This window comes from Heteronotia binoei, chromosome 15 (genome assembly GCF_032191835.1).
Source record: "Heteronotia binoei isolate CCM8104 ecotype False Entrance Well chromosome 15, APGP_CSIRO_Hbin_v1, whole genome shotgun sequence".
Taxonomy (NCBI): domain Eukaryota; kingdom Metazoa; phylum Chordata; class Lepidosauria; order Squamata; family Gekkonidae; genus Heteronotia; species Heteronotia binoei.
In genome coordinates, this window is record NC_083237.1 from 26,404,047 (window position 1) to 26,419,816 (window position 15,770).

The 15,770-nt window shown below is 47.3% G+C and overlaps 1 protein-coding gene across 2 annotated transcripts in view; it reads right to left on the minus strand.

Annotated features, from left to right (window-relative positions):
- Positions 1-1,847: 1,847 nt before the first annotated feature.
- Positions 1,848-15,770, minus strand: part of TTYH1 (tweety family member 1) — an 82,224-nt gene continuing 68,301 nt past the window's right edge. The window contains exons 8-14 of one of the 2 annotated variants that reach the window (XM_060256038.1): positions 15,598-15,653; positions 14,411-14,503; positions 14,196-14,288; positions 13,288-13,430; positions 10,525-10,716; positions 4,920-4,998; positions 1,848-1,965 (exon numbers count right to left, since the gene is read on the minus strand). In XM_060256038.1, coding sequence (XP_060112021.1) covers positions 1,885-1,965; positions 4,920-4,998; positions 10,525-10,716; positions 13,288-13,430; positions 14,196-14,288; positions 14,411-14,503; positions 15,598-15,653 — 737 coding nt within the window. In that variant the 3' untranslated portion in view covers positions 1,848-1,884. The remainder of the gene's footprint in view (positions 1,966-4,919; positions 4,999-10,524; positions 10,717-13,287; positions 13,431-14,195; positions 14,289-14,410; positions 14,504-15,597; positions 15,654-15,770) is intronic. The other variant, XM_060256039.1, reaches the window with a different exon arrangement.

Here is a 15,770-nt window from a genome sequence, read left to right on the forward strand (position 1 = left end):
AATATATCTATATCATTTGCAGTTGTTAGCAGGCAGTACTGCAAGGGAAGAGCTGAAACAGGGGAGCCATCTTTGCAGATGGAGCAGAGAATTCAATAACCAGGCTTCACGTAACATTCTCCTCTGCTGGAAAGAGGGCCCATTATCACAGCAGGCATGACAGCAAGAGGGAATCGTTGGGCCTTTGGCTGCTTTGCTAAATTTATTCCCATTGAATCACTGGCAGGGAGCGGGAGAGAGAAGAACAGATGCTGTGAGGAGCTGAGAACAAGCTCTGCTGCCTCCCCTTGTCCAAGGCTAAGATGCGACTTGGGCCACTACGGTGGGAGGGGGGATGACAACTGGAGGGCTGACTGTGTGCACAGCAGCAAATAAATCTCCATGTTAAGGTCTGAATCGCTGAACAGCTCCATCTTATCTCTGCATGTCAAAACCTGGGTTCCTTCTAAGCTGAGTTGGTGTGAGCTAGCTCACAGTTTTTTAGTCTTGGTCTCGCATATTTTTGTCTTCGCTCAGGAAAAATGGCCGCAGAGCAATCAAATTTATGCAGAAGCTCACAAAGCAGAATTTTGCTCACAAGACTTCACAGGGCAGCATCTCCCTTGAAAGTTTCTGAGCTCACATTCTGCACTGCCTTTCATCGTATGTTTGCGTACATTTCCAATTTGCACGTTACGATTTTATTTTCAGTCTCCTCCCTATCCCTTTGAATTCCAACACGCAAATATTTAAAAGCCTACCAGAATTGCAGACTACATATCTTCCCCAATCCAAACATTGTCTTCCAAAATATAAAAATCACAGAGACTGGGCAAGTCCGCCATTTTCTTTTGCCTTACAGCCTCAGGAAGATCCCTCAGTAACGCACCCCACCCCTGGCCCCGCCCCACTCCAAACAACCACACAAAAATCAAAAGGATGTAAAATAAAGTTTCCCTTTTATTTTAAACTGGGCAAATTCCAAACGCTTGTTAGTGTTGTTGGTGGGTGGGTCTCTAATTAGGAACAAAGAGGCTGGTGGGGAGCAGGGGTGGCTCCGGCCCCAAACGGACTCCCCTCTTCCTTCTCTTCTCTTCTGCTCTCCTTGGGGCTTCTGGGAGCCATCCTCCCATCCCTCTGGTCTACCCAGTGTGAGAGCCTGGAGCAGGGCAGTTTCCTGCTGAGGGGCGGGACACTCCCCCTGTAGTTTTATACCTTGCCACATGCTGACTCCCTCCACTTTCTGCTCTCTTCCCATTCATCCTTCCTTTCACTCGTTTGCTCTGTCCCTCCATTCATTCATTTTTTTTTTTTGCACATCACCTTTGCATATGGTGTTCCTGTTCTTTTATGGTGTATTTTTACTTGCTAAACCTCTCTCCTGCTCTTTTCTGAAAGGGGCAGCTGTTTGCTGCAAAAAAAGAAATCCCATAGCACTCTAGAGACTACCTCGTTTATCGTTGCATGAGATTTGGTGGGCCAGAGTTCGCTTTTCTATACACGGCTGGCGGTTTTTTTCATTTGTTTGTTCATCATTCATCCCTCTTGCCTCGCTCAGCTGCTCTCCTTTGTCCTGGTTCCCTATCAACCCTCTTTTTTGATTACATTCCTTTTCTCTGGTCCCCCCTTTCTTTTATCTTTTGTTTCCACTCCTTATCCTTGCCTCTGTCGACGTCCCTTATATGCCGATGATGGGAGATAACCTTGCTGGCTCTTCTTCTCTTGCTTCCTTTCTGAGGCCAGGCAAATTAAGTGAATGAAGAAGAGATGCTGGGCAAAGGGCAGGGGACATGGTGAGAGGGTGCACTTCAGTTGCACTCTGATAAGAAACTGGGAAAGGAGGGGGGATCTGCTCTGTGTTAGTCAGATGGTGTGGATGTGGGTAGAGGGTCTTCTGGGGTGCATCTAGGGCTGGTATCCGGTCCGGTAGGGGGGTTCCACTTCTTCGCTAGCACCGACGTAAGACGCTCGCATGCTGGGGGAATACTGTGAGGCAACAGAGAAGAGAAGTTGAGAGGTAAGCATCCAAATGGAATATTACAATAAGAATCGGGAGATAAGAACTGGTTTCATCCAGGGCTTTTTTTGTAGCAGGAACTCCTTTGTGCATTAGGCCACCCGCCCTTGATGTAGCCAATCCTCCAAGAGCTTACAATAGAACCTGTAAGAAGAGCCCTGTAAGCGCTTGGAGGATTGGCTACATTGGGATGTGTGGCCTAATATGCAAAGGAGTCCCTACTACAAAAAAAAAAGTGCCCTGGTTTCATCAGAGCCTTTCCATTGGCTGAGGCACGTGGCCTCGGGCAGGGGGAAAAATAGATGAGAGGGCAGTGGGGTTACTAACTCCAGCTTGGGACATTCCTAGAAATTTGGGGTGGAGCCTGAGGACAGCAGAGTTTGGAGAGGGGAGAGACCTCAGCCCAGGATACAATGTCACAGACCACCCACCAAGGCAGCCATTTTCTTCTGAGGAACTGATCGCTGCGGACTGGAGATCAGTTGTAATGCTGGGAGATCTCCAGGCCCCAACGGGTGGTTATAACATACTAAAGCACCCTGTGTAATCAATAATAAACCTATAATCGATATAAATAAAGACTATTCATGTTGCCTTGATTATTGCGCAAAAAACAGTGTAATCCTACACTGACAAGAGGCAAACATATACACAATTTAAAGAGATTTACAATACAACAAAGTGTCTATTCAGACAACAGAAGCTTGTAAGACAAGGGGGATGGAGGTGGTCGCAACATTGTCTTGCAAGCTTCTATTGTCTGAAGAACAGAGACACCGTTCTGCATTGCCTTGCAAGCTTCTGTCTTTTGAAGAGTAGAGACACCTTTTTGTATTGTGAATCTCTTGAAATTGTGTATATGTTTGCATCTCGTCAGTGTTTTTTGCACTATAACCAAGACAACACAAATAGTATTTATATCAATTATAGTTTTACTATTGATTATACGTGGTGTTTTAGTATCTGTTCTATCTTCCTACACTGTGGTCCTTCTGTTACCTACACCCACCTGGACGTTGGCAACTATCTTCACCCTGTGAGGCCTGCCATGGACATTCTGAATGGCTGCTCCCCACCTACTGTGGTTGTACAGCTAGCTAGCATCACTTAAAGACAGGCCTCAGATTCAGCAGGAGCTCACAGGAGCACAGCTCCTGAACCTTCCTGAGGGTTCCCCCTCCTCCTCCCCACCTACCTTGTCCATTGAATAGTAGGTGCAGCTGCATAACAATCCCTGGATTAGGAGAGCAGGCAGCCAGCCAGCCAGCCACAAGGAGCTTTGCCATACCCCTAGCAGCTCTCATTAACCCCTGGAGAAGCCCATACCTCCCTTTCTTCACTTCTCATGTGATTTTGGGTGGCAGGTGGCTTGCTGGCCTTTTGACTGGGGGGGGGGCAGCCCAGGAGAGCCCCAGGTGAGTGAGGCCTGCTTGGGCTGCCTGGATCTCTAGTCAGCCCAAGCAGGCCTCGCTTGCCCGAGGCTCTCCTTTCTTGCATTGGGTTGCTTTTGGCTGGGGGATATGCTAATGAGTTATGCTAATGAGCTCCACCACCTATTTTTCTACGAAACGACCCCTGCTTAAAAGTGCCCTGCCATTTCTCTTTTTATAGGCTACACGCCCATCAAACGTGAGACTTAATAGCTGTTCACTGATTCCCAGGCACCTTGCTTGTTCTAACCATACAGTCTTCTTTGCAACTGACAAGAGTAACTCTGAAGGTACAAGATTCTTTTCAGACAAGGATTGCACCATGTTTCTCCTCCCATTTATGCTATTCTCACATGAGCCACAGAAGATGAAATTCCAGCTGGACCAGTTAAATTCAGGCTACCCGCATTCCCTTTACTACTGCACAGTTATGGGGGCTTCCCCTCAAATCACTCCTCCTCCTTTTGCAAATGCAGCTTCTGGGACTGCTCAATCACAGAGGAGAACAACCCAGGGAAACAGGGAAGTTTTAACCCTTTTGCCCCTGCCATTCCCCATCCCTCCCCCCAAACTGGGCTAAAAACAGTTCCAAGAGAGATGACTTTTTCTAAGAAGAAAATAGTGGGCAAAGAAAGGGTTAAAACATCCCTTCCCTTTTCAGTGCTGTTCTCCTGCTTGATAAAGTGATCCCAGAAGCTGCACTAGCAGGAGACGAAACGCTTTCATCATTTAGGAAGAAGCCATAATGTGTGGCTGAGCTCTAAGAAACTCATCTAAGCAACTCTGTGCCTAAGGCAAAGTAACCTGTTAGTGGAGGCATGTCACACCCTGCAACATGTTGGTTGCATTGTCAACCACCCAAGGAAAAAGAGTTTTGCCTGGTTTTCTGACCTCTGGGCCAGCATCTCAGACTTCTTGAGTGAAAACTAGAATAAAATCGTAACATCATTTCCACAGTGCCTGTGCTTTACCTGTCAGCTGCCACATGTACTAAAAAAGGCCAGTGACTGAACGAAGCCCTGGCAGCCCGCTAGACATGATGCTGTGCACGGAACCGCAGGGCAATTGTGTGTGTCACCTCCCCCCCAGGTTCTCTTGAGCTCCAAGATGGGGTTGCGAGTGGCAATATGGCTCGTTAGCAAGAGCACTGCAGGGACTGCTCTCGCACCACCTTCACAGTACAGCAGTGCAGAACCCAAACCCAGGTTCACCATATCTGCCAGCAAGTGCTTCAGAAGCTGAGAGGTTTTGCTGTGACTGCTGCTCCCACTAGAGCTCCCCTGGTCCCGCAGAGATGCCAGAGGTTCGGAACCCCAAAGCAGCCAATCCAAAACATGGGCCACATATTGTCGGTCATTTGAGTTCTGATAGAAACCCATTTTTGCAGCCTTGGGCAGCCAAACCTGAGATAGCTGCTGGGTACTTGGTCATGGCTGGTGCATGGCATATGGCCTCATGATTACATGTCACAGGAATCCATGCTGCCAACTTACCGAAGGGGGTGGGGAATGGCGGTCAATGAGGGGGACGCTCTCAAATCGAGGACTGCCACTGAACGAAGCGCTTTGACTCCTGCAAGTGACATTGACAAAGAAGTTCATAATGCACTTTTCCCCCTCCCATCCCCCACTGCCCCAAATCTGGCAGACAGACTGATTCCCAGATGCTATCAGAAAAACTTGAAACTTCCGCCCTGGCAGTAATGAGCAGGGTCCCACAGAGATCCCTTCAGAGATGTGGCAGCTAATAAAATCCTTGATGTATTTTTAGGCAGGAAGCCAAAGGCTAATGCATCTGAGTCTGAGAAGGTCCTAGTGCATACCTAGAGGCTGTGGACCCTCTGCCTGGTGGTAGACTCCCCACCCTCACCCCCACTTTTGAAGTTTGCATCCAAGGGTCACTGGTGTGCATGTGGGGAGGGTGGAATGTGCCTGTCCCTCCACCAGACAAAAAGAATCCACTTCCAAAGTGTATCTGTTGGGATGAGAATAAACCCAGGTCCACCCCCCTCTTTCCCACTGACATTTGGACCACCTTTTGATCTCAGTCTCTCAACAGGGGCAGCAAGAAAAACAAAATGTGCAGGGGAGGAGGAAGAAATATAAAGTTGAGATTTTGGAGATTTCAGAAATCCAGTTTGGGTGAGAAAATGATCAGGGACTGAGAATATGATCAGCTTTAGAATGGACCACAGAGAGGGTCACAGTGTCATCTCCAGGACAGCCTCCTCGAAATGGTCTGCAAAAGCCTTGCTTTGGGACAAGATGGGCTGACAGAAAGGTTCAAGTTGCCAGCTCTGGGTTGGGAAACACCTGGAGATTTTGGGAGTGCGGCCTGAGGAGGGCAGGGTTTGGGGAGGAGAGGGACCTCAGTGGGATGGAATGCCACAGAGCCCAACTCCCAAAGTGGCCATTTCCTCCAGGTAAACTGATCTCTGTCACCTGGAGATCAGTTGTGATAGTGGGAGATCTCCAGCCACCACCTGTACGTTGGCAACACGAATAGCAAAAAGGTAGGCATAAAGGGCAGGAATGGGAGCAGAGACGAACCAGTTGCCAGCTGGCTGGAAATGGGAACAGGTGAGTGAGACACAGAATGGACAGACAGAGACACGAGGGATCCCTCTCCTGCTCCATGCTAAACCGACTGAGGGCCTAAATACATTTTCAGTTTTCCTTAAGCTTCTCATACCCGAGCAGTTTGTCCAGACAAGCATTCTCCAAGCTCTGCAAAGCGAAGTCAATTAAAACAAATCCATCTTTTGTCCATACGTGGCTTGGAACTGGAGATTTGTTTCACACCAATGGCCAAAATGACTGGAAGGAGGCACACCCAGTGCAGTGACTCATACAGAGCTGCAGTGGGTAGCCTCCTGTGAGAGCAGTTAATGAGTCTGCATTGGATGTGATTGGATTATTCAATCAATTCAAACTCAGCAACTGTCCTTAAAGGAGATTTCTCACAACTGTAAAGTGCGTTGTTGGTTTTGCTTCATGTAGCCCAATAAGCAGACCTCTCAAATCAGGCCAGTCTGGGAATTACTGGTCCAAATAGCACCTTCCTGCTTTCCAAAGGGAGTGGGGGAGACCCAGAGAGATTTCTGTGTTATATAAGCTTACAGGAGCATCCGTGGGCAGCAGGTTCCATTGCCCAAAGCCAAGAACTGTGACATGTCTGGCATGTGGGATTTTGATCTTTCTGCCTTCGCTCTTCCCGGCATTTGGAGGGAATCTGAATAAGCAGTAACGTTTGCCAAGGGATGAAAGGATGTGGAACTCTTGGGCAGAGGGAGAAGCAAACAGAGTGGGAGGCCTGGTAGCACTTATCCTGCCTTTGGAAGCCAAGCAGCACAAGGCACAGAAGAGGGGATGCCAAGCAATTGCAGATGGCACCCTTAACGGCTGCCACAATATTGCCAAACACCCCCTCTGCTACATCTCTGCAAGGCAGAGAGGGATCTGCCGCTTCAGAGATGAGAAGGCTCGCTGACATCTCTTGCAAAACAACTTGGTTTGGAAACGGTCTGAGACTCAGCCAGGGCCAGCCCTGCCACTAAGCAAACTAGGTGATTGCCTAGGGCGCTGGCCTTCTGGGGGTGTCGAATTGGGCACCCCCCATTTGACTTGGTGACGTTATCAATGCTGGGGGGAGGGGTGCCAGTGTTAGCCTTGCCTAGGGTGCCAGAAAGCCTAGGGCCAGTCCTGGACTCAGCTAAGACACCCTTCAGTTTTAAGATCCCTTCTCACACGTTGGTAAAATCTGAGTAGGGAAGTGTTTATGTCAGAAAGATCTTAGTCTTTAAAAGTACCAATGTTTGCTTACATGTTCCCACACTTTGGGCAAATAGGTAAGAAAATGGTTTGATGGCCATGGCTTTCTTCACCAGACTCAAGCTTTGCATAGGGTTTTTAGCGGCTCCCACAACAGCATTTTTGTATAGTCATTCCAGAAAATCCTGACAATACTGCTCCCAAGGAATAGCGGATTCCAGTCTGGAACTGCCATTCTCAGTTCACTCAGTTTTAAAGGAGACTCTCAACAACATCATTGCCAACATTACATTCCTCATCATCATCTTTTTTCAGACCTGAGGCTATGATTTTTTTTTAAAGCACAAGATATAATTGCAGCTCTAGATGTCCAGAGCAGACAATCAAAATGCTTTTGAGGTTTCTCTGGACTACTGTCTCTTTAAACTTTCGTTCTGGTTAATTCATTACTTTCCATTCTCCACTGCTAGGCTAGCCACAGAATTCCTAGAGAACTATTTACAGTTCTGGTGCCTTTTAAAAGAATACTTTTCACTTTGTGGCCAAAGCCACATTCATTTTTTATTATATTTTTATGACTTATAGCGCTACTGTGAAAACACAGTAATTAATTTTTTAAAAATGTCACCTGACTACAAAATGAAAAGAAAGTACTTAAGCATACACACATGCAAACTCTGTAACAAGAACCAGTTACCTATTGCATGGTGGAAGGGAACTATGGTTTGAACATGGATGCAGAGGCATGAAGTATCAGTTTAAAAAAAGAGAGGTTGACAAATTTAGGAACTGAACAACTTTCATAGCTTCTTTAGTCGTTATGGGCTGTTTAGACAGGTACACAGTTTTGATGTATGCAGGTTTCAAGTCCACTTGCAGATTTATGGTGCCACACTATACCCTTCTAACTCAGCTGAAGTCAGTTGGTTTAGAACGATGTTGTTCTGCTTAGGATAGCAATGTTAGCTATTAATCAGCTAAAGCACTAGTTAAATTTAAACTGGGAAGACACTAACTGCAGCATAAACAAAGGAATAAACAAGAAGCGACAGGAAGAAATTAGATATTTGCCAAATGAGAGATATTTCCTCGTAAACCTCTTGCAGGATCTTTCTGTTACGGATGGACATTGCAGGATTTTTGCGGGGAATATAGAGTTATGAATATATGAAGCTGCCTTCTACTGAATCAGACCATCGGTCCATCAAAGTCAGTATTGTCCACTCAGACTGGCAGTGGCTCTCCAGGGTCTCAAGCTGAGGTTTTTCATACCTCTTTGCCTGGACCTTTTTTTAGTTGGAGATGCCAGGGATTGAACCTGGGACCTTCTGCTTACCAAGCAGATGCTCTACCACTGAGCCACCATCCCTCCCTCAATATTATTATATCGAGTTATATTAAGTGCCATGTGAAACTTCAGTTGTAATTGTGCTTGCAGCCTACTGCAGAAAAGGAATAAAATGTCCCAGTGTGGAAGCAGTTCATTTTTGTTCTCCCCCCCCCTCCCAAATGCTCATTTGTGCTAATTTTGTTCTCGTGTCAAGAGTGCAACTCCAACCCAGCATGATGAATGGGCTGCCAGAGTCCCGCCTTCTGTGCAGGAGCATTCTGTGATGCGGACATGCCTGCCTGGTGTCGAGATCTTTTCTGCACTCAACTTCTTCCACGATCCATTTGCTTACCTCCACCATTAACTTTGCAAGGTAGTCCTGCCAGTCATTCTCTGTGTAGCAGTTTGCATTTGCCATTTTTAGAATTCAGGCTTTTCTTACAAAAGTGCAAATAAATAAAGTGCAAAAGTGGCAATTGTTTGCAACAGTTATAGGGGGAAAATACATAGAACAACATTAAATGGTGGTGGCTTCCCATCCGTCTTTGCAGGTAAGGGAAAACCCAATGAGGAGTATTGTTAACTGTCCTCTGTGCTCACCAGTACTGCATTGCCCACTTACACATTTGTAGGGTAGTCTGGGGTTGTAGGATGCTAACGAGAGACACTGTTTGCGTGTGAAACCTGTGACAGTTCTGCTTCCAACTGGGCGGTGTACAAGGGTCCTAATGCAGAAGCACCATCTATAAAGAAAGAGCTAGTCGCTTCACCAGTTTATAGCCTACATTGTTCCCCAGTCACGCACTGCAATAGTTAAACAGGGTTAAAGCCAATTTAAATCTATAGCCTAGGCAGAACACAGATGATTCCCCCCACCCCCTGGAGCGTTTATGCAGCTTCAAAGGTTTTTGTAGTGCGGTTTTTGTAGCGTTCATTCCACATTATAAGCAGGTTTTGCAGGGTTTTTAAAAATCATTTTAAAAACTTGCAAAATCTATTTGACCAGAAGTGACAGTGGTTATGCAGGCAAGAGTTGCCTCTTTCAAGCCACTATTTCAGCTCCCCACTCAACTCACCATTCCCCTGACTTGTAAGAGTCCAGGGGCTGTGCTATTCGGCTTGTTGCGTGAAACCACATGTATGCTGGGGAGCCTGTGTTTTTCTTCAAAGTAACAAATAGTGCACCCTCAGGACCACTTGCAGGTCAGGGGAATGGTGGTGGTGGGAAGCTGAAGCCCCTTCCTCACATACACCATGGTTAGGGTTGCCAGCTCCAGGTTGGGAAGTTCTTGAAGCTTTGGAGGTGGAGCTTGGGAAGGATGGCATTTGGGGAGGGGATGGACCTCAGCAGGGTATAATACTATAGAGTTCTGTCCCCCCCCCCCCCCCCACAAAACAGTCATTTTCTCAAAGGGAACTGACCTCTGTCATCTGGAGAGCAGGCATAATTCTGGGAGAACTCCAGGACACACCTGAAGGTTGGCAAGCATAACCACAGTCCTGATCCAAATCAAGAACTACATGCATGGGGATTAAGTAGAAGCCACAACTCACATCTGATCTGATGGCTGGCCTCTAGTACAGAGTGGGGACCTCAGACCCAACCTGTGAACTCCGTTATACAGGCCCCTGCCCATTTCAAAGCTATTTTCTTTCCCCAAAACACCGCAAGAGGCTTTAGAGCGACATGCAGGAGAGACAGTGGTCGGAAAGCATCTGAAGCAAAGGCAGGTGGGGAGAAAGACGGACGGGAGGAATGAATGGGATGCGAATGGCAGGACAGCGGAAGAGGAGGGAGGGAGAGGGGCAGGCAGAGGGAAAAGTGTGGGGAGCACTCGGATGCTCATCTGGGGGAGTCAGCCCTCCCTTCCCCCCACCACTCGCGCACTCAGCTCTTTGCCATCGCTGGCTGCTCCAAGCCCCTCCCACTTCGCAGGGGGCATCGTGACCGAGCGCGCGGGGAGGGGGTTGGGAGGTGGGTGGTTGGGGGCTACTCACATGTACTGTGAGATGGGGGCGTTGGAAATGGGGGGGGCTGAGAGGCGCAGGCTGCCACGGCTGCCCCAGCTCGAACAGTGGCTATAGGAGCCGGGCAGGGTGGGCCCGGCCCCCCCCGCGCGCACCGCCGGCAGCCTACGTGCCTGGGGCGTGAAAGGGTCGTCGTCCTCCATGTCGTCATAGTCGGAGTCCCTGCACAGGATCGCAAGGAGAAAGAGAAAGAGAGAGAGTGAGGGGCAATTTTGGAAGAAATCACCCTCCCCCTGATTTCACAAGTAGGATTGGAGCCCAAAGATCCCAAGGAAGCAGCTGCTGTTAATTGCTCGTGATCTGTCAACTCCAGGCCTTTTTTGTAGCAGGAACTCCTTTGCATATTAGGCCACACACCCTGATGTAGCCAATCCTCCAAGAGCTTAGAGGGCTCTTAGTACAGGGCCTACTGCAAGCTCTTGGAGGATTGGCTGCATCTGGGTGTGTGGCCTAATATGCAAAGGAGTTCCTGCTACAAAAAAATACAGCATATCCTGCAAATCTCACACCAAAATGACATACATATGTGCTGTCAAGTAGCAACTGACTTATGGTGACCCCAGTAAGGGGCTTTGAAGGCAGGTGAGAAGCAGAGATGGTTTACTTGCCTTCCTCTGCAGAGTCTTCTTGGTGACCCCCCCATCCAACTACTGACCCTGCTTAGCTTCCGAGATCTGATGAGATCTGGCCGCTTTCCTTTCCCACACCAAAATTATAGTACCACATCCTTGAGTCTCCCACAGTAGCTCTGACAATACATTTGTTCCTTGTCTTGTATTTATTCTAACATTCTAACCCCACCTTTCTCCAAGGATTCAAGGAAGTTTACAGAACACCTGTTGGCTCATACTACAGCCTAACTGCAGCAGTACCCAGGCAGGCTACAATCTTTGCAGATGTAGTAAGTTGAAGTCCAAATCCCGACTGATGCCTCAGTTTAAGGAGATAAGGCAAGAGAACATTCTTTTCCTGTCCATGGTGCTGTAGTGTAGCAGTGAACGGAATGCTGGTTGGGCGCCCTGAGTCATGGGGGTGGCAGCCAGGGGAGGGGAACTGCTAAGTGCTGCCTGATTTTTTTGATATGCCCCCCAACTCTTAAAGCCCTGGCTACGGGCCTGCTTCCCTGCTCTTTTTGTCGTCATGAAGGGTCTTGCAACTTGTTGACTGAGATGGCTTCCGCCAATCTCAGACACTTGGGCCACGCTGCAAAGTAAGACCTTCCCTTCCTGACTTTGCGATGGATTCAGGGTCTCATACTGTGTACTGCAACCTGCACAAAGCAGCAGTACATGTTTAGTTTGCTTGCCATAGATGAATAGCCCTTATGCATGTCACACCAGCGTGAAAACACAGCACAGGTCACTGCTTTGCACGTGTTGCAGTACAGTTTAAATGAGACATTCTTTGAGAGCGCAAAGTCCCATGGATGAGTCCTGTCATCTCACAGGCATCATGGTCCAGTCCTTTTTCACAGGCCACTTCCTTTTAGGGTTGCCAGCCTCCAGGTGGGGCCTGGAGATCTCCCACTTTTACAACTGACCTCCAGCTGGCAGAGATCAGCTCCCCGGGAGAAAATGGCTGCTTGGAAGGGTGGACTCTGTGTCATTGTCCCATGCTGAGGCCCCTCCCCTCCCCAAACCCTGCCCTCTCCCAGATAAACGCCCAAAGTCTGCAGGTATTTTCCAACACAGACCTGGCAAACCTACTTCCTTTCCCTACAACTGAAGAGTGATCAGGGGCAACCTAAGTGGCCAAGGAAAGCATCTAGGCACCTGAGACAGAAGTAGTACAACCTCCCCTAGTCTCAGGCAGCTGGCTGCGGTTGTACCTCTTTCTTCTCTCTAGCAGAAGCTGCCAGAAGACCTCTTCTACTGAGGTATATCAGAAGATCACAGTTGATGTCTCAATGCTAGATCAGGACAGATCATCCCTAGTTGCTACTGCTAGGATACCTGAGGCCACCATTCAAATATCATTTGCTCTAAAACTACATTTCTGTAAACACCCTTCATGCAAAGTTCAAGTCTGGTAGCACCTCAGGGGTGGAATTCTAGTAGGAGTTCCTTAGCATATTAGGCCACACACCCCTGATGTAGCCAATCCTCCAAGAGCTTAGAAAAAAGAGCCTTGTAAGCTCTTGCGAGGATTGGCTACATCAGGGGTGTGTGGCCTAATATACAAAGGAGCTCCTGCTAGAATTCCACCCCTGTAGTACCTGAAAGACCAAGATTTCTGGGGTATAAGCCTTCGAGAGTCCTTCCACTTTGATTCTCAAAACTTTACACCCTGGGAATCTGGTTGGTCTCTAAGGTTCTACTGGACTTGAATCTTGCTATTCTACCATAGACCAACATGGCTACCCACATGAAACAGCCTCCAGGCAGACTTCCATAACTGATGCTACAGTCAGTACAAAAGACAATTGTTCTCTAGTTCTTTAAAAAAACCCTCCAATCTTTCAGTTCTGGTGCACACCATAACTCAGCCTCCCAGAAACAGTGCACAAAAGCCACCAAATGGTCAGGACAGTAAACAGCCAATAGCCTAGTTGGTTGTCACTGGCACAGGAATGACTTCTAAGCCAGGAAACTTTACAGAGTTGGGAAGGCTTTTTTCCGTTTCTGAAATACACAGATAGGTGTGGGCCTATAAGAAGCAACTACAGGACTTGTTTGCAAGGTTGTGCTATATCTGTCCCCTGCTAATGCCCAGAACCCAAGACATCAGCTTTACCTGCTCTGGAACCTCTTCCAGGCACGGGGTAGACTGCAGACAGCTGTGGTGAAGGAAAGGGCAGAGAGGAAGGAGAAGAGGAGGAGGAAGAGCAGGCCTTCCATGCCATCGTAGCACAGCCCTTTCAGGGCATCCACATAGTCCTGAGAAAGAAAGAAAGAAAAAGAAAGAAAGAAAGAAAGAAAGAAAGAAAGAAAGAAAGAAAGAAAGAAAGAAAGAAAGAAAGAAAGAAAGAAAGAAAGAAAGAAAGAAAGAAAGAAAGAAAGAGAGAGAGAGAGAGAAAGTCATATATCCAGCAGGGACTTGTTTGTGATGGCCCTGGAGCTCTGGAACACTTTTCTGTAAGAAGCAGAAGATGGCCATTTTTGCTAATTCTTCCCTTCCACGTCATCCTCCAAAATGCAGGTCCTGGATGGAGGACTCCTAAGGAATAGCTTAGAGGGAAATCAGATGTCCCCTGCAGGGGAGGTCAGCAAATCCCCCCCCCACACACACACACACAAACACATGCAGAAATCTGGGCTGGACCCAAACCAAGCCTTTTTAACAGGGCTTTTTAATATTTTGCTTGGGGCTGGTTCTTTATGGTTTCTAATGGACACTGGTTTTATGATGTCATTGCACTATGGTGGCTGAGGGTTCTGTTTTTTGTAGCAGGAACTCCTTTGCATATTAGACCACACACCCCTGATTTAGTCAGTCCTCTTAGAGCTTACAGTAGGCCCTGAGCCCTGTAAGCTCTAAGGAGTAAGGAGTAAGCTGTAAGGAGTTCCTGCTACAAAAAAAAGCCCTGCTGCTGGAGAAGGTGCAGGTGGCCATGGTGACAGGAAGAGGAGAGGGAAAGCAGCTCAGTGGCCCCATCAGAGGTGGTCCACCTGTTTATGGAGGAAGAAGAACATGGCATGTACCTTGTGAAGTCCCCGGCAGTTGAGCAGAGCAACAAGGTGATGGAAATTGCTTTCTGTGGTGTTCAAAGTGCTCTGGATGGCCAAGATGCTCCTCTGCAATTCAGAAAAGTCATGAGAAGAGAACTTCCCAGGTATGTTCTCTCATCCCAGCCCCATCCAATTCCCTTTCCAAATGTCCTGGCTCCCAGGATCCTCCTGTGCATATCCCTACTGACCTCAGCGGCTGGGAATTGTGGGACGGCTTCTCTCTCCAATCCGTACAGCTGGGAGTGTATGTTGGACAGTGCCCTCTGACACATCGTGAGCTTCTGTATCCATTGTGCAGAGGATGATGGGAGAAATACAAAGCACTGTGGTTGGAAAACTATACATGCAAATAGCCCGTGGAACTTCTACGGTCCTGAATCTTCACTGTCACACCACATAACAGCAGGACTAGATTCTATTCCCTTTTGCCTCCTGACCAGAGTTTTTTTTGTAGCCGGAACTCCTTCGCACATTAGGCCACACTCCCTGATATAGCCAATCCTCCTGGAGCTTACAGTAGGCCCTGTAAGAAGAGCCCTGTAAGCTCTTGGAGGATTGGCTACATCAGGGGGTTTGGCCTGATACACTACAAAAAAGCCCTGCTCATGACAATTTATTTACTTTAGGGTTCATAACATATCAAATCAAGCATAAGATAGCAAATTCAACAATATTAACAGTCTTTTTAAAAGTATCTTGACAACAATTGACTTCTAAATTATTATTTACCAAGCATCTGAGTAGAATCAAACAGATTTTATACAGAGGGAAACTGAAAGAGAGGTCGAATTAGTCCAGTATCAATCAAAGTTATGGAAAAGTGTCACTGATAAATAAAAGTTATTTAATTTGGCTACTTGTCTATTTAGCCCAATGTGCAATCCACTTTATCCAAAAGGTGCATAGTTTCAGACGGGAAGCAGTTTGTAGCAGCAGAACAAAACTGAAGCATGTTGAAGACCAACAAAAATTTTAAGGTACAAGCTTTTGTGAGTGACAGCTCACCTTGTTATATAAATATATACATTTATTTTGCTATTTTATGATTAGATCAAATACAAAACCTGGAGCTCAATCCAGAGTGCTGAGAAGGCCAACCTTGATTTTGTTTTAAATCGCAAAAGTAAGTTTGTAGTCCCTACAGCTGTGGAGGTGGGCTTGAAAATGTGTTGGCAAAGCTTTGGCAATCTGAATCATCCTCGGCCCTCCATGTGACGAATGAAAACAGAATGGATGATGCACAGAAAGTGACTGACTGAACACTGGCCTGGTTTTCACAACTGATCCAAGATGCAGATTTTGAGGGCTACCTTGGCACAGAATTGTTCCCCTCATACAGGCCACACTTTCTAAGGGGGCAAATGAGATTGCCTACCTGATGGAAAGGGTTAAAGACATCTTGGCTGCAGGTTAAGTAGTATTGCAGGATTTCTGCAGTTAGGAGGAAGAGAAAAAAAAATCAGACACTGTATCCATCTGAGCTGACATAATCCCCCTCTCACTTCTAAGATCTTTTTTGGGGGGGGGGCATCAAGTCTCTGGTGATTT